General features: G+C 34.6%; 2 protein-coding genes across 2 annotated transcripts in view; one reads left to right on the top strand and one right to left on the bottom strand.

The window, feature by feature from the left end:
* The window catches only part of ATL1 (atlastin GTPase 1), a gene marked incomplete at both ends in the record, with an annotated part of 77,764 nt that extends 65,141 nt beyond the window's left edge, over window positions 1–12,623 (top strand). The window contains 7 exons of the mRNA XM_082832358.1: window positions 1,096–1,234; window positions 5,140–5,267; window positions 6,405–6,461; window positions 7,272–7,343; window positions 8,976–9,407; window positions 10,635–10,649; window positions 12,513–12,623. Coding sequence (XP_082688484.1) covers window positions 1,096–1,234; window positions 5,140–5,267; window positions 6,405–6,461; window positions 7,272–7,343; window positions 8,976–9,407; window positions 10,635–10,649; window positions 12,513–12,623 — 954 coding nt within the window. The remainder of the gene's footprint in view (window positions 1–1,095; window positions 1,235–5,139; window positions 5,268–6,404; window positions 6,462–7,271; window positions 7,344–8,975; window positions 9,408–10,634; window positions 10,650–12,512) is intronic.
* A 1,408-nt stretch (window positions 12,624–14,031) lies between these two features.
* SAV1 (salvador family WW domain containing protein 1) overlaps window positions 14,032–18,872 on the bottom strand; it is a 28,647-nt gene continuing 23,806 nt past the window's right edge. Inside the window, exon 5 of the mRNA XM_082832370.1 lies at window positions 14,032–15,414. Within this exon, the coding sequence (XP_082688496.1) occupies window positions 15,213–15,414 (202 nt within the window). The 3' untranslated portion in view covers window positions 14,032–15,212. The remainder of the gene's footprint in view (window positions 15,415–18,872) is intronic.

The raw sequence follows: 18,872 nt of genomic DNA, 5'->3' as shown, positions 1-18,872 counted from the left end.
TTAACTATTTAGATGCATGAAATTTCGCTAATAGTAACCTAAAGTATTTTTGAATGATTTGCTGAATAGATACTCAGTAGCCACAATCTCATTTGACCTTCATAGTATCTCTATGAACAAACTAAGATTGATACTTAAAATAATGTCAGAGTTACAATTGTAAACATTATCAATAATTATGATACAGAAAAAGAGTTCTTTTGTAAATATCTATAAAACCATGATTTATTCCTAAAGATAAAACTTTTAATTTGAAGAAGTAAATCTGTTCAAGACTGACAGTACAAATATATGGATTCGTGTTTTTGTAGAGGTTTAAGGTCAATTTAACAGAAACATTTAATTTTTGAAATCCCTAAAGTCAATCTTAGGACATTTTGCTAGTAGTTCACAGAAGGTGATATTAGGAGGCTTTCCACTTGCTGTGTCATGATAGTTCAATAGTGAGTGAACTACTTACACTGAACAGATATCTCCCAAAATACCTACTGAGTAATCAGAAAAAAAAAATGGAGATTAAAAAATCTACCTCGATAATCAGAATCTCTAAGCTTACCTTTTTAAGTTATGGTTACTTTTAGGGTAGTTTGTACTGTTAAATGTCAAATACATGTGAAAAAAGGGGGCAGTTTAGCTTTTAAGTAAACATCCAACTATCCAGATGCCTTTCTAGAATTTAAATGTATACCTACCAGGTGACAAGAGGCTGTCTTGAGCACCTCCTGAAAAGAAGGTAGGAATATCTTATGATCTACTCATGTCTCTTGTGAGTACTTATATTTAAAATTTGAATTTGTAGGAACTAGCTAGAGTAAAACCCCACTGATTTATACTAAAAAATGGGAAGGCCCATCTAAGTTAGCGTAAGAGTAGACATTTGTTAATTGTAATAATAATGCTATATGTATGCTATACTTAGATATGGCCATGTGGCAAATTCACCCCAAACTTTTTCTTATTTAGTATCAGCCCTGTCATGTCATTTTTTTTTTATCATTGTGACCAGACAGACACAGCAAATATAAATGCCACAGAATTCTTTTGGAGTTCAATTTGTGTTGAAAGTAGTTTAAACTTCAGAATGATTTACTGCAGGTCTCGGGGAACCAGCATGAAGAACTACAGAATGTTAGAAAACACATCCATTCCTGTTTCACCAAAATTTCCTGTTTTCTGCTACCTCATCCTGGCTTAAAAGTAGCTACCAATCCAAACTTTGATGGAAAACTGAAAGGTTTGTCTGTTTTAATGTATTTGTTTATGTCACTTAGTCTGATTACAAAAATGTCATTTTATCCGTTGGGTTTATGGCTGCTAGTTTCGTTTATCCACTGATGTGAGGCTGATGATTGGAAATTTTCAGGAGGATTGGGAATCCCGGGCTCAGGCTAGAGTACCTCCTTGGTGAACTATGGGATTCTATGGGTACTGAATACGTACACTGAGAAAATAGGCTAAATCCTGCATTCACCTGGGAGGCAGTAACCCTCGCCCTTTCTCCTAGGTTCCTGCTCACCTCTGTATTGAGAAATGCTCCTTAATATCTTCCTTTTTAATTTTCCTTATTTACATGAAAAAGGAAAATAGATGCCTATATTATTGGAATGTTTGTGTTAAGTTATATAATTAGAGATAGAAATATTGCATAGTACTGAAGTGAAGCTCTTTAAAACTGCTGCTAAAGAATTTAATTATACATCATTAAAAACTTCAGTAATAATGAAATCCTCTTCTGGATGAGGACCAGTTTCTTAAAAAACCAAAAGCACCAGAGTGTTTTTCAAACTAACAGCATGTAATTATCTCTTAAACAGAGGCATGACTAATGTTTAAAGATTCCAAAGCAACTCAAATTGTTAAAAAAAAAAAAACGGGGGCGGGGGTGGGCAGTGGGAGGTGGAGGCAGGGGTCTGCAGAAGCAGAAGCTAATCTTGCCTAATAATCACCAGGTCTTTAGATATTTGCTTTGCAGTTGATACAAGGTGGTACAAAGACATTTCTGACTTTTTTACTTGTAAGCCTAGCATTGAGTACACCACTGAGTTTGGACATTTGCTTAATTTACTGTGGCCTTTCTGCATTGTGCCAGGGGTGATGAGACAGTGACATAACAAGCTTTGAAGCACAGTTGTTCTCAAAGGGCTTTGAAATTACTTTTAAAAAGGACAACATAACATTGTGTCCAGTTTTATGCAACTGGCAAGTTTGAAAAGCAAACCTATTGTTTTCCCCATGTATCCATGGCGTTTATTCTCAGATACCTTGTATTTCACTATGGCAGCTAATATCAAAAATAGAACCCCCAATTTCTCGATCATCAGCATTGTTTTTATACATGTTTTAAATTGTCTCTTCTTCATACAACAGAACAGACAGCTGTAGGCACATACTAACGCATGGATTCCAGGATCCTACAATTTCGCTGTCACTTACGAATTCCAACCCACTAGTGAGCACACAGACCTCTTGATACTGTGCAATTACCTGATGGCTTCAATGTGTTTTGAATAAGTTACATAAAGAGAGGACTCCCACAAGGCCTTTCTTTCTTCTCTGGGGGTTGGAGAGCCATAAACAGGCAGAGCAGGGGCAGGCCTTCAACAACAGTCCTTTACTGGGACAAAAAAGTACTCTGCCTTGTTTCATTCCTGTAGTACACAGCTACAGTTCTTAAATTAATGGATACAGTTTGCAATGAAAGAACTCAGGGAGAGAGTTTAAGACAGATCATGCAGATATAAATTGTACTTTTTAATAGATTTGTTCTCCATCAAATTTTACTCACATGTCTAAACATATATTGACTCATACAGTTGGTTTACAGTTATCCATACGTTGCGAGTTTACCAAAGTGGCTAGCCCGAGAGAAAGAGAAATGAAAGGCAGCTTTAGTTGCCCATCAAATTTCCATTTTAATTGAGGCTTTATAGGACTGCTGCTAAATCCTTCTGTGTGCCCAAATGTTCTGCTTTGCCTCAGTGTTTCTTTGGGCAGTTTTGAAAGTCTGCTATCTACATTATTTTTCCATCCTGAATCTTATAATGTGGTGTTATTTCTATCCAGGATGTCTTGTCTGCTGGCCATGCTGTGCTCCAGAGGGCTGGCATCTGAGTGGTTGCCTCTGGGGAAGAAATGTCTTTGAACAAACAATTGTGCAAAAATTCTTTGATGATAGTTTCTCACATACTCTTTCAGCACACTTGTAGAAATAGACTATGGCTAATGCTATCTTCAGAACACATTTTTAATCCAAATGTATGCTGTGACGCTGGTTACTTTGATGATAATTAACACAGTTGTTGGTGCATTAGATACACAGGTTGTACCTTATTCCATTAACAATTTTATAAGGAAATTTGTGGGGGGAGTGGAATTTAAGTACATGTTTTGAAGGTGATTTTAAAGTGGTTTTATAAGGAGAAATCTTTTTGTTTTATACAGAAATTCAGGAAGAATTCATATATTCTAGATATATAGTAATATTCTACTAATGTTGAAAAAAAGCATAAAATCATATAGCAAAAAAGAAAACTGTTAGCATCAGTGAATACGAATACATAGTAGGCAACAAAACACAACAAAGGAACATAGTAACATAATACAAATACCAGTATTTCAGGTAAAATTGGTAACTAAAAGCAAACCACAATAATAAATACATTTGAATAAACCTATACTAATACAAAGCACAATTATCAGTAAAAGTTGGTACAGTGCAAACAGAAAAATAAATTTGAATAAACTCCTGTCCAAGTCCTCATGAAATATGGACACAAATTTCAAAGCTGTACAAAACATGAAGCAAAAAAGTTGGAAGAATTTCCAGTGGCATGCTCATACATGTCATAAAAGCAGTAAGCAAGAGAAGAGAACCATAAATTCTTATGTAAACTAGTATTTCAGTGTATGTTGGGGTCATAATAACAAGCAGGGAACACGCAAACACAATCATAAGGTTTGAATCTTTATCCTTAAGACCTCAGAAATCACCAATCCCAAAGCCTGAAAACTCAGTGACTCTGCTGAAATTCAGATTTAAAAAATTATAGGCAGTTACTACATTTTCTTAGATACCAAGTCTCTGGACATATCTTGCTTCTTGTGTAGTTTTCTATATGTTTTGAAATAATGATTTAAAAAATTATTGCTAAAAAAAAAGTATTGCTGTGTTCAAAAGACTTCTCTGAAGATCTGTTTTCTGTATTACTGTGCTAAATCTGTAATGTTAAGTTTGAACCTAATGCTATAAAATGGGTTATGGGCAATCAATTGTACCAAATAACTCAGACTACCTTTGATCCACTAGCTATGAGGCCTCCATTGCCTTTTTCAATGTTTGGGTCTTTTTTGGGTTTTTTTTGGCGGTACGCGGGCCTCTCACTGTTGTGGCCTCTCCCGTTGCGGAGCACAGGCTCCGGACACGAAGGCTCAGCGGCCATGGCTCACGGGCCCAGCCCCTCCGCGGCATGTGGGATCCTCCCGGACCGGGGCACGAACCCGTGTCCCCTGCATCAGCAGGCGGACTCTCAACCACTGCGCCACCAGGGACACCCAGCCTTTTTCAATGTTATTTTGTGTTGCTGCGTTTCACTACTAGAGGCAGCAGCAGCATCACTATCTTTTTGAACTTGAGTCGTAGTTACCACACCTTACCCACTTCTATACACTTGTCCTACGGTGGGCACACTAAATACGGAACAACTTTTGGATACATTTTCTGGAGGGAATACATCTTATAAAGCAGTAAATATCCACCCTTTCCCCCCTTTATGACCCTATATATATAAAACCATGAACCGTGAACAGGACTTAAAGGCATCAGAATACATGAACTGGTTATGTGAATGGGGTGTAAAACATTTGTATAGCATTTAATATCAAGAAAGCTATTTTATAGGTAGAAGACAAGATAAATAAGTAATTGGAGTGAAGATAAGAAAGATCAGCCATAGGAGTTTGGGCGAGGAGTATCGTTCACCCTGAGAAAAGTGGGTTTCGGGAGTAATTTAGATGATGGGAAAGTAAGTACTAGCTTTATCACTGGGGAAGAAACAGAGGAAATCAAAGGATGTTTTATTTTATGGCATGGAGGACTGGATAGGATTTTTAAAATAATGATGAATTTGCTTTTACTTGTAGAAATAGATGAAGAATTCATCAAAAACTTGAAAATACTCATTCCTTGGCTACTTAGTCCTGAGAGCCTAGACATTAAAGAGATCAATGGGAACAAAATCACCTGCCGAGGTCTGGTGGAGTACTTCAAGGTATCACTCTCATTTCTAGAGAAGTTGTGAGTACTTAGATTTGACATGTTTGGGAATGCGGTTCCTGTTTTAAACAAAAAAAATTATAGACTTTGTAATATAGGGGCAAAGGCATGAGGAATATACAGAAATGATTTTTAAAAAGGTTAGACTCCCAAGAGGAGCTTGCTTTCTGAAATTATTTTTTGAGAAAACTCCTTGAGGTAACTTTACTATCGCCTTTCATCTTGAGGGAACTATATTTTGAAACATAAATGTATCCTGGAGTTGGAAAAGTCTATCTCTTTTTGGGGGAGGAGGTGTTTCCCAGGGTTCACACCACTTAGTCTTCAGTCATGACCTATACTGAATTTCACCTTCATTCTGAAGATTTTCCCTAACAGGCTATACTTTGCCTTCCTCCTGGAGAAAATTCTTCCACGCTTCCTGCTCTCTGCACCAAGGGCCAATGTGAAGTGGAACTATTTTAATTTGCATTTACCTATTTACCTCAGGGAGCCCCAAATACACCACTTTTTTTTGTAACCAACACACATATGTAGTAGATTTCGGTTACCAATATAATTTTTAGATTGATGCTCCAAGGACTAAAATATCAATTTTTAAAATCCACGTTTTGTCATTTAAAATGTGATTGTATGTCTCCTGTGTGGTTATTTACCTTCACCACTTTCAGCAATAAATGACATGTTATTTATCTAAAATTTGAATTCTTGCTGTGCATAAAACACTGTGGAGGAGCTTAGAATTTAGTAGGAGACTCAGGGCCCATAAAGCTTGTGGCAGAAGCAGGTACAAATTCCTGTGAGTAACTGAAAAAGAAATGTTACTTCTAGCAGAGGGATCTGAGAAAGTTTTAAAGGAGGTGGTATCGAGTTAAGCCTTTAAGAAGGGTGGGATTGGCAAGTGGAGATGTGTGAAGAGGACCTTTCAGAAAAGGGAACAAGAATTAAGAAAGAGGGAATTAAAGTATGAGAAAGAGATAACAGTTCCTGAAACTATCAAGACCTTATTTTTTTTTTTGAACCGTCAAGACCTTAGACCTTAGAATACAATTTAACAGGCTTAGAGAAATATTGAACGCAATTACTTGAACATGAGTCTTTTTTTTTCTTTTTCTCTTTTTTTTTTTTTTAGGCTTATATAAAGATCTATCAAGGTGAAGAATTACCACATCCCAAATCCATGTTACAGGTATTTATTCATCAGGAGGCCTGACATTCTAAAACATACTGTCACTAAAGCTAAGCTAACGATATGCTCCAATCTGGCTGTTGGAAATCACCAAATAAAAATAGTAGATGGAATGACTTATTGGAAGATTATTTTTCTAGTAACTACCCATTTGTGTGTTCATCTAAACATTTTCACATACACATATAGCAGCCTCACTTAGCATGCTGAGATACAAGAGTCTGCATTGTCTTTGTACTAAATTTGTTTAGAGAAGACTCAGACTGTGGTTTAGATTCACACATGTAACAAGAAGTAGAAAAGCAGGTTTTAAACAAGTGGCCTCTATACTTAGAAAAGGAAAAACTCACTTTTTCCATACTTACTTCTTAAATTTCTTAAGTTCTTGATGGTTTCTTTTTGTTATCAGTGATACATTGTTCTATCAGTAATCCTTAAAGTTGACATATTTTTATATATATTAGTATATATAAAATGTACTATATATTATTTCCCATGTGTTTGGATTTATAGATCCCCCCCATATTTGGTGAAAGGCTTAAAAATATTTATAAAGAGGAATAATCTTCTAAATGAAAATTCATTTTAGAACTATGGTTTATTGAATAAACTATATTTTATGTATTTTGAAGTTTTAATTTTACTAATTTTAAAAGATGTAGTAGAAGTATTTCAACACTTTTCAAATTATGTGATGACCTTGAGTTCTTGCATATTTCTTGCACATAATGCTCATATATGAAAACTGCCTGTGGAAGTTTAATAAAATATGAATTCCATTTTACATCATATTTTGTACTTTGTCCAAAGGCCACAGCAGAAGCTAACAATTTAGCAGCCGTGGCAACTGCCAAGGATACATACAATAAAAAAATGGAAGAGGTAAGAATTAAATAGTATTTTAAATGATGTTTTAATTAATTGATTGATTTTTGGCTGCATTGGGTCTCCGTTGCTGCGTGTGAGCTTTCTCTAGTTGCATCAAGTGGGGGCTGCTCTTCGTTCTGGTGTGCAGGTTTCTCACTGCGGTGGCTTCTCCTGTTGCAGAGCAGGGGCTCTAGGCGCGCGGGCTTCAGTAGTTGTGGCACGTAGGCTCAGTAGTTGTGGCTCGCGGGCTCTAGAGCACAAGCTCAGTAGTTGTGGTGCACGGGCTTAGTTGCTCCACAGCATGTGGGATCTTCCCGGACCAGGGCTCGAACCCATGTCCCCTGCATCCCCTGCATTGGCAGGCGGATTCTTAACCACTGCGCCACCAGGGAAGTCCTTTAAATGATGTTTCAAATAAAATCAGTATTTCTTCCATGAGCTCATTCTTTTTTCTTCCAAGTTACCCTGTATACACATGCAGAAGTGGCTTTCACTTATTCTTTCTCAAACTGTGTGTATCACGTTTTTATGGTATTCCTAAAATATTTTAAAAACAAATCAAGAAGAGAACATGATGTGTGCACAATTTAAATGTATTTTAAATGAATTATCTCTTTATAACACACACATTTTGCGGAGGTGGAGGGGTACAGATTTTCCCACTATTTATAAGATCTAGTGGCTAAAATAACATATGCTACCCTCTCCACTATACCTCCCTACATTCCACAGTCCAATTTCTATCTTAAATATAAAAACCTGTTAGAAAAAAATAAACTGCAAGGACCAATATTTCTAAGTACTATATTTCCTCTTTTTAACATTCTGAATTAGGAGGCATCTAATGATTATGGTATCTACTAATGTGATGAGTTTTCTTTCCACTGAAAATGTTATAAAATCAAAATTGCATCCAAAATTGATAGAGTCTTAGAATCAAGAGAAATATAGTATATGGAATGGTGTTTACAACATAATTAAAGGGGAAGTGGAATGAGAGTCTCCTTTATATAATTAAATCACAAATAACTGAAGTGAATGGTATGGGTAACAGAGATTTCCCATGTAACTTTTGAAAAAAAAGTTGAAAATTTGGTCCAAGAACATTTAATATGCTTCCATTTAGTCTCTTGAAGAAAATACCGAATGGGCTCCAAACAAAAATCAGTGAAACTGCTGAAGGAAATGTTTTTCACAGTTTTACTTTAGGGCTTTATAGCATTGCTCATTGTTTTAAATTAAACTTCACTTGGTCAAAATTAGTTCAGTGTAGTTAGAATAAATTTCCTACAGGAACTTGACTGTAAGTAGTTTTCTTAAATTTGGATTCATTCTATGAATGAACTGAGTTTGCAGTTCACCTCCACATCTTGAGGAAATTGGATTAAGTCATGGATATGCCTTCCCATGTCGAAAAGAGAATAAAAATTAAGAAAGGCTTTATATAAGTCACCTATGAAGTACCAGTCCCACTTATAATCCCGCCTGATAGAAATGGAGTATGGAAAGATGTGGGATGACAAAACATAATACAGGCTCCTTCGGATTAGTAATGTGTTCTAACAAATTCAACTAGCTAAGTGCAAAATTGTGATACAGTTGCTAGTTGTACTGTGCACTGCGTGAATACTTCTCTATCCGATACAGATCTGTGGTGGTGACAAACCATTTCTGGCCCCTAATGACCTGCAGACGAAACATCTGGAACTTAAGGAAGAATCTGTGAAGCTATTCCGAGGGGTGAAGAAGATGGGTGGGGAGGAATTTAGCCGGCGTTACCTGCAACAGTTGGAGAGTGAAATAGATGAACTTTACATCCAGTACATCAAGCACAATGACAGCAAAAATATCTTCCATGCAGCTCGTACCCCAGCCACACTGTTTGTTGTCATCTTTATCACATATGTGATTGCTGGTGTGACTGGATTTATTGGTTTGGACATCATAGCTAGCCTATGCAATATGATAATGGGACTGACGCTTATTACTCTGTGCACCTGGGCATACATCCGGTACTCTGGAGAATACCGAGAGCTGGGTGCTGTAATAGACCAAGTGGCCGCAGCCTTGTGGGACCAGGTAGGAACACTTAATTCTCTTCAACTAAATGCAGCACACATTTGAATGCTATCTATGTTCCAGACACTATGTTAGATGTTGTAAATATACAGGAGAACAGGAGACTTGGGCCCCAGTCTTCAAGAACTTTAGAATCTGTCAAGATGGCCAGATACAAACAGCTAACTATAATATAACATGTAAAGTCCTACACAACTGTTTTCCAGTCAACATTTCAATATTTTTCAAACATACGTGGATTAGGTAGTGTTTTCACTTTTTCTTATCCTAAAAGTTAAAGCTGTTAAGTGAGAAAACACAATCAAGTTTTTATTTAGCTGATTGTGATTCGACTATGTGTTCATTACTTCATACTTACAACCTATCATTTGACTAGCACTGGCTTTGTTAGGAGCATATATAAACCACCATCTGAAGTCATAGCACTGTCTCTTTTAGTAAAACCCCTAAACACAGCATCTGATCACTTCACATTGTCTCTATTTGAACTTTACATTTGAACCAGGCCCTGGCATGAGTCCAGGTCAACCTCTGGATCAGCTGCTTAGGGATCAGTTGTCCTTTATGGTCCAGTTAACCAACCCAGGGTCACCACAGTCCACTGTTCAAATAATTGAGTATGGATAGGGGAGACAATTATAAACACACCTAGAATAATAATCAACTCACTATGTCATTCTGGAAGTGTCTTCAGTTAAATTTAGGGGAATTTAGTGAAGCTAAAGTTGAGATTCTTCATAAAAGTTTGGAGTTAAGAATATTTATGGTCTCCAGGTAGCAAGTAATAGCTACAGTTCTCCCAGCATTAAGAGTGTAATTATACATACTCTTTAAAAGAGAATTGTAACTGATGGATTTGCCGTGTGTCTTTGAAGAATCTAGTTGAGATAAATAAATGGTAACACTACTGGAAAAGAATGAATTAAAATTGGATCCTCTGAGCCACTGCCTCAAATAGCCCTTCAACCTCAAAAGATGAAGAGAGGCTATTTGAGGTAAATCCCAAAGCCCACCTAGAATATGATGCTGAAACCTGTGATGAATATAGAATTGGGTTCTTCAAAATATTCACATTAAATATGTAATCTAAACTGAAAAACTCTGCAGGGTTATTTGTTCTTAAATGCTCACAAATTACTACTGTAAACAAAGTTGATTATCATAATGCTATTAATGAAGCAGGATATATACTTTTCTTTTCTCCCTTTTAAACTGCCTTTGCCACAGGGAAGTACAAATGAGGTAAGTTAAATTTCTTCTTAAATTAAGAGCATGTATTTATAAACATTATGATATTCTTATTTTATAAACCAAGTAGCCATTAAAGGATATCTCAATGTACATTAAAAAATCTTTGGTGACTACAGCTCCTATGTTCTTCTAGCATTTACAATTTTAATTGTGAATTCTGGCAATGGTTTTAAAATACTTATTCTGGACATGATATATGATTTTATCTGCATATGAAACATAAGAATTGATTATCATGAATATTTTATGTTTTGTTTCCTGAATGTTTAGAAAATTTCAAAATTCTTAAGCTCCAACATTGGGCATTTTGCTCTACTGCAGAGTGAAACAAGTACAGTTATGAATCTTCAGGAAACTTAACTACTGGAGAGTAAATGGAGCTACAATCTTTAGAAGTTGTTTTTAACTTTGGCTTCTGAGTTACCTATAACACTTTAAGGTTTCAGACCAGTATGCAGTGTAACTTTCCTGTAAATTAGTGTTCATTTCTCCCACTGCACATGTACAAAACTCCGTATCTAAGGAAAAATCTAAGCTTCTAAGAAGGAATCACTTGTTACATAAGAAAAATTATCTCTGTGGAATCATTTAGGTCATTATCTTCAGGAAGCAAAACTGATCTTCAACAACTACAGAGATAGCACATAATTCCTCAGTTTCTGCTGTTATATATAAATAGATTATGTCCTCCAATCAAATACCAAGGATACATGTAATATTTACATGTCATAAGGAATTATTTCATGTAAGATTCAGTAAAATAAATTCACTAAAAAGGTAAAAACAAATTTCAACTTTGTAAATCAAGCCTTAAGAAAAATATCTAAGCTTTTAAGAGAACATGGATTAAACTGAATGTGTTAGAATCATAATACAGTAGAACTAAGGTTGCACCAATATGCATTCATAGAATTGATGACAGTACAATTCAGACTTAAGAAAATCAAAAGGAAGTAGCCATGCAGACTCAAAAACATAAAAATGAATGGAATTTCCTGGGGATTGATTACTATTTAAGGATATCAGGCTTTTATCCAACTTCTAAAAATATTCAGACTTTTTACAGACTTCAGAATTACATTAGATAAACTGGCCTTAACTGAGTGTTAATTATGTGAAAGTCAGAGGAGGTAATGAATCTTAGACACTAGCTGAGGGGAAAGACAAGAACATAAAAATATTTATGGACACATAAAGCAATAAATTCCTATGATTCAAACACTCTTAAACAGACAACAATGACAGAGGTAGTTTTAATGAAGACTCTCTGACGTAATGTTTCTGAATAACGTTTTGTAAGATATGAACTTACATATGGAATAGAAACAATGGCAAGAGAGCATGTTTGAGAGAGCCCAGTGTGGCAGGGGAGAGGGTAACACACCTGCTTATCTGCATGACCATAGCAGGAAATCATGGAGAATAAAAGTGGTCCCTTTTTTTTTTATCAGGAAGCTCCAATAGCAAGTGGTCTACCTATGTATAATAAAGTAGCTATTGGCAGTCAGAAGTTATGAGCTCCTATAATTCCTCTAAAACTAATAATATTCACAGTATGAGTTTTCAACACACCCCTGGGGCACAGTGGTTAGGAAGCTCTGCTCCAAAAGGTGTGAAAGGTAAAAGAAAATGCAGTCTGAGGATAGAACATTTACCATGAAGATCGACCCACACATTGGACAGCTGAAAATACTTTTGTGTTCTAAGATATCTCATACAGATTAATGATATAAGGATCCCAAATTTAGCATGCTAAATTTGATATCATACCATAAACTAATTACACTAAGAAGGAAAAAAGTTATATCTGTGTATTTATACAATGTTTTATAATCTTGATTCTTTTATTTCTAGGCTTTATACAAGCTTTATAGTGCAGCAGCAACCCACAGACATCTGTATCATCAAGCTTTTCCTGCACCAAAGTCAGAATCTACTGAACAATCAGAAAAGAAGAAAATTTAATCCAAAATTTCAAAAATACAGGTGTGCATGACCAAATTGTCAGTTAAATATTGTTTTCCATCTCCATGCAAACATTCAAAGTGCTTCCATCAGAACAGGGTAAAATACCAAGCACCTCTGAAGATTGCAAAATGGTTTAGTTCCTTTATTTCAGTGTTTAATAAGCAGATGTATGTATGCATGGTTTTATTTTGTTAACATGTACAGTTTCCTGATTTTGTCTTCAAATATGCTGTTATAATTTAAAGAATTTGTCTATTTATGATAACAGTACATGTGTTCTGCTTGAATTTACTAAATTCTACTACCGGGTTATAGTTAAACCATGAAGTAATATTACTCCACATTTGGATATGCTCATTTAATTTCTATAGAAGAATTTTTAAATTATTTCACATAGCCATTTGTTAAAACATAGCATCATAACTCAATAGGCTTGATTCAATCTATACCATCTTACATATACCATTAGCTCTTATTATAAAAGACATATAAGAGAGCTTTTCAGTTGCTTTATCAAAAACTATATATTGCTTTTCTATCATGATTTAATATAGAATATAAACCTCTTGATCAAAAATGCACAAAAAAATCACTTTGTATATGTATTTGAGTTTCACTGCATTGTATATTTTTTCATTTGGTACACAAAGAAATGTATTCATCATAGGTTTATTCTTTTAACATGTGAACTATTATTAAAGTTTACTCTGGTTCCCAATATTAAAAATAACTGAATTTGGAAATGTTTGGGAGGTGATGATATAGAATGATGAAGATTTCTATCTCCTTTTTTAAATTCAAAATGCATTTTCTTTCATGTTGACACCATTACAAATTTAGGTTTCCATTTTAAGGAATGTACACTAAGCCCTTTTAGGTATCTTCCAATTCTTTTAAACCAGTGATTCTATATTGTTTTTATAATTACTAAAATCTGTAGTGGAATTTCATTGAGCTTACTTCCTAGAGGAAAAAGAAGTGTGGTAATGAAAAAAAAAGTAATGCCTCTTATCTGGGAGCTCTAAAACAGAGTAATTTCTAACTTTCTTAGAAATGGCTAAGCTTTAATTAAATAAAATGGTAATATTTAGTAAGGAGTAAAGAATGATTAAAACAGAAGAGTGTGTGAGAGTTCATAAGATATTTAAGCTCACATCTTAGGAAAGTCCGATCACATGCCCTGCAAAATAACTTTTCCCACTGATAACATTCCAACTAGTCTATTTTCATTTTGGAATACCCCTTTCATTATACTGCTTCCTTTGCCTATGGGCCTCTGAATGGAAAAATCGAATATATATAAGTGCTATGCATAAAACATGGACTCAAACGCAACACATTTAGTTTCCACAAAAATATATTTAATAAGCTTGTTATATAAAATCAAACATTTAACATTTTCAACATATTATCAATAATTCAGATTCACTGATATCTAACTGGGAGTGCTTTATATTTTGGAAGATTACCTAAACTAAAAATTTATTTACATATTTACAACACATGTAAATATAACTGAAGAGCTATTTCAACAAGTTTTGAAATTCACAGAATTCTAGAGATTTATAGGCTAGACGTGCCATAAATTTGCCTGCAATCAAACGTACTGTGCTAATTATGAACAATGTCTTAATAACTATTAAACCAAAGGAAAAAAAACTGGGAGAGAAATACTGGGTTTTAAAGTTCTGTGACAAACTCTTAGAAGATAAAAGATATGTAGAATCAATTTAATGACCAAGATTTCTTAATGAATCCCTGATTGTTATTTTTGGCAGTTCAACCCAGTCTGTTGGGATGGCAACGTGCTATGCTGTTGAAAAGCCTCCACTGTCTCATCAGCACCATGTTACTAAATGCCATAAAAGCCCTGGTCCAAAGTAAGGAAGTACTGTAATGTTAGCAACTCTTGAGTGCTGTGCACACTTTTCCCACACAGGCCTTATACCTAAATTTATTCCTGAAACATTATAGACCTTCACCCTTTCATACCAAAAAATACTTTCTCAACATGTTTTAAAAGGGTTCTTTACATTCGGGGGAGGGGGAGGGAAGGTGACTCCATACGTTACATATAAAAATTTATCACAATAAAGGTCCCAAATCCCATTTTATGTTTTGCACTATACAATGGTAATATTTAAACCATCCAATTCCAGACAATATTCCACACTAAAGCAAGTAAACATTTTTTTAAATACTGCATAGGTTATCTCTCTCGTTCTCTGTTTTTTGAAGAAAGGTACTGCTACTGTGAGAGTTTACCAACTGATCATTTCCTATTTAATATCTGGTTAAATGACATTTCTTGTTGCATTTGTCTCCATCGAGAATATTCAAAGCAGTTTCCAAATATACAGCATTTAGAAGTGTCTGCCATGTTGGCTCTTAAAATGATAAACTCATTTTTTTCTCAATAAAAGAATATTTTTAATAACAAAATACATGTAAAATTAGAATTTTATAATTTCCAAAAAAGTAAGCTGCCTTTATTAACCAAAGTACTTGTTTGCAGTTTTTTTTAATCTGTGAAAATATTTTAAAGCCCTTATAATAAAACTTAAATTTTATTTTTAAAAAATTAACTTAAAAATTCTTGCCATGTTGCTGGGCATACCACTGCTGTCTCTGCTTGCGATTTTCCAACTCCGTGAGAAGAGCCTGTCTGTAGGCTTCATACATTTTAACAATCTGTTCCAGTTCTTTCATGAAAAGCAACTTTAGCATTCCCTGGTATGTATCCAGGTCAGCCAGCTGGAAGAGTTCCCACTTCAGAATGTGGTCATATCTGTTTTAAAACACAATCAGACATATGTTCACAACATATTCATAAATATGTATTTATAACAATAAACTGTTCTATTTTTATAAATTTCAATTTTATTATAACTAAATAAACGATAAATTTCAATTTAAAATAACCGAGTTTTTAACTGCTAGTTAAATACACTATTTTTTAGGGAGAGGAGAAAACTACTAATATTACTTCATTTCAATCTAAGTTAAAAAATATTTCCATTCATCTTATGTATCAGTTATTCTAATATTAATACTAGATAATAATGAAGATTTCAAACCACTGTGGTTCTATAATTTCTGAAGAACATATTCCATGCTATTCATAAGTTCATCCAAAGTTAATTGTCAGGAAGGTAAGAATACTTTAGACCACATTGTTCCTGCAATGAATAATATAGAAAAATAGGCAAGATCATCTGTGTCATTAGTGTTGATAAAGCTTTTTGAGGCATACTGTTTACTACAGCAAACAAGGAACTAAACAGGTAGAGGAAAAGGAACCATCATTTGTGGGCTGAATAATCCTGAGGTTGAGTATACAATATTACAAACAAACAACAAAAAATACAGAAAAACTCAAGCAGAAAGGAAAGAATAAGCTGTTTTCAAAATGACAATAAATAGACTGTAGAAGACTGCACCATGTGGGGCCGGACTCACATAAGTTTTTATTTATATACAGTTCAGAAGGTGTTTAGTCCTTCTTCAATGCTAAGTAGATCACATACTGAGATGAAGTATACAACAAACTACTAAAGCAGTAATTTACACTTTGAATTGAAAGAGACCTGAAGACAGCGCTCTACTCCAATCTTCTCATTTTATAGATGAAACCTAAAGAGGCTATATACATATCTCTTGCAAAATTGTTTAGTGATTAAAAGATCAGAAAGGCAGAGAACTATACGGACTAAGGCACATCACAGTAATAGTTTTGAATGATAATACCTACTAAGACTAGAGAAAAAACTTGAACAAGTTTTTATAGAGCAAGGCATATACCTATATTAAAGTTATACTTCTCAAATCATATTGCACAACAGACATAATAGGAAGAACTTTAGTTGTAAATTCTAATAAATTTATTCTTAATAATCATTTATAACATTTCCTACCCATTTCCTACCCATTTCCTTTGTTTGGTAATTCATTTACCATCTTATTCCAAGGGGATCATGTAATTTTTTTTAAAAAAGGGAAACAGTAAACAAGTAACAGAGCAGCCAGTATGAGCTACAGACTGTGCTTGGTATGTTGACATACATTTCTGAACAACCTGGTTATGTGTTCCAGGAATACCAAAAGCACAGCACAGTACACAAAAATCACAAGGTAAACGTATTTTGTTGGATCCCAAATTTACTAATTTACTTACTGAGCACTGCAAATTTACTAAAAGATATACTTGGCAGAAAGCTTTATATTCTCTTTAGTGGGAAACTCCAACTATTTGCCAACATATATTGGAGAAATACTACAAGAAATACTCAATGAGCCTCCATGAAGAAACAACTGCAAGGTATTTCCTAGAACCTCTGCCATTCATGTACCTTAAGATTTTATTTGTTTGAAACAAATTCATAACTCCTAACAAAAAACCTTAATCTTCCCAAGTCTGAATTCCATTGCTAAGGGGCATTTCAGCAATGTCTACTGATTCAAGATACATAAATTTATGCCAGGTGAACTGTAAGAACGTTAAATCTCATTTATCATCTGGGACATTCTAGCAAGGAAAAGAAGGGAGAAGAATATGGTAATATTGATAAATATCAAACTTGTTTGTAACACATGAATATCATTCTGTATAAGCATTCAAGTTTTTTTAAAAAAGGAAAAAGAAAAAAGCTTCAGACAATTTTGACTTCCCAATCACAGCATTTAGCATCAAGAATAGAATTGTGTGTAGAAGCAAGAAAATCAGAATATTTAGTGAAAATACTTTGGGAAGAAGAAAAAGTACTCTAAGGAAAACCACAGATGAGAAAAGTATGCAATGTGTCAATTTCCATTCCAAATCCTTGCCCTGCTGTTTCTATATAGTGACTTCCCTTCTGCTTATGCCTGCCATTTACTTTTCTTAAGAAAAGTATGTAATTCCCATTCTTTTCTTAAGGAGCCAAATAATCTGCTTCAGTTTAACTTCTTAGCCACTACACTCTAAATACACAAGTAAATCATTCAGAAAATAGGCTGTTTACTCCAGTATCCTTTTCTCATAGCATCTCTCTTGCTATATTTTTCCTACAGCAGTATTCTATTCAAACAGTACTTATAAATAACCCATATAAGCAAACAACAATTGCTGTAATGCTACCAAAAAACCTTGTTCACACTCCAGTGGATGCTGCCTTCAGGAGCCAAAAGTACTGCTATTCCAGCCCCGGGTATTGTAATGTAGCCCAAGTTCCCTGTGCCTGTCTTATGTAACAGTATGCCCATTCTTCCTTTCCTCCTACACCCAGAAGTGAGTCAGCAGTGATACTGCAGGATCACAGACACAGGGATAAAATAGAGTCTGTGCCACAATACTGTTGGGGACTGGTGTTGGGGAATGGGGCGGGCATGAGGAATAATGGAAAGTAAACATGTTCCTGATGGTCTTTTTCCCGTTAAAGATTAAATCTTTTAATTTTATCCTATAGTTCAGCTTACTTACAGGTGCATGATACGTTACAGACTTTTGAGAGAAAACTTAGAAACATACCTTTACTAAAATTAATAAATAATTTAGAACATTATCTGTTCTAAGTCAGTTCTGGAAGTATATGCAAAAATTATTTTGGTAAGTTACTGCTAGAGATAGAAATAAAGCATTTTAGAAAGCTAGATAATGTCAATTGTTTGTTAAACAAAAGGAAGAAAGAAGCTAATTTTTTGGATAAGTAATTGATTCTCCATTATCTAATTCATGGATAACAACTCACCTTCTGTTGATAGAACAATATCAACCATTTCCAATCCTCTTTAGAGACAAAAATTTAGTATCAACTAAAAGGCAGACCTAGACCTCTTGTTTTAAGCAGTAAAGAAGTACTTGCTCTCTTTTCTCACTGGCCCATTCTGGGAGGAGTTCTGATCTATTTGAAAAAAACTTAAGTTGCTAGTTTCCTAAAGTTCTATAGTTAGCTCACAGAGCCAGAGTTGAAAGGGACTGTAACCTTTAGGAGTCTGTTTCTTTTCATCAGAAGCAAAGAATTCCATTTAAGTACCATCTTTTTCCCCCAAGAAGGAAAGCTTTTTATGTTATTTCTTTCTAACAACGGCTATAGAGTAGAAATATCAAAGAAGAAAGAATAACCCTACTCAATCTTATCAACTCCCAGAAATAACAAAGGTTAACAGTTAGGCACATATTCTTCCAGACTTAAGGAAATATAAATACATGCACATATTACATATGACTTAGGATCAGCATATGAACAAAGGCCACAGAGAGCAGTAGAT

The sequence above is a fragment of the Leucopleurus acutus genome, assembly GCF_964270905.1.
Source record: "Leucopleurus acutus genome assembly, chromosome: 1".
Lineage (NCBI taxonomy): Eukaryota > Metazoa > Chordata > Mammalia > Artiodactyla > Delphinidae > Leucopleurus > Leucopleurus acutus.
Note: the sequence above shows the minus strand (reverse complement) of the source record. Positions and strands in the feature narration are given on the sequence as shown.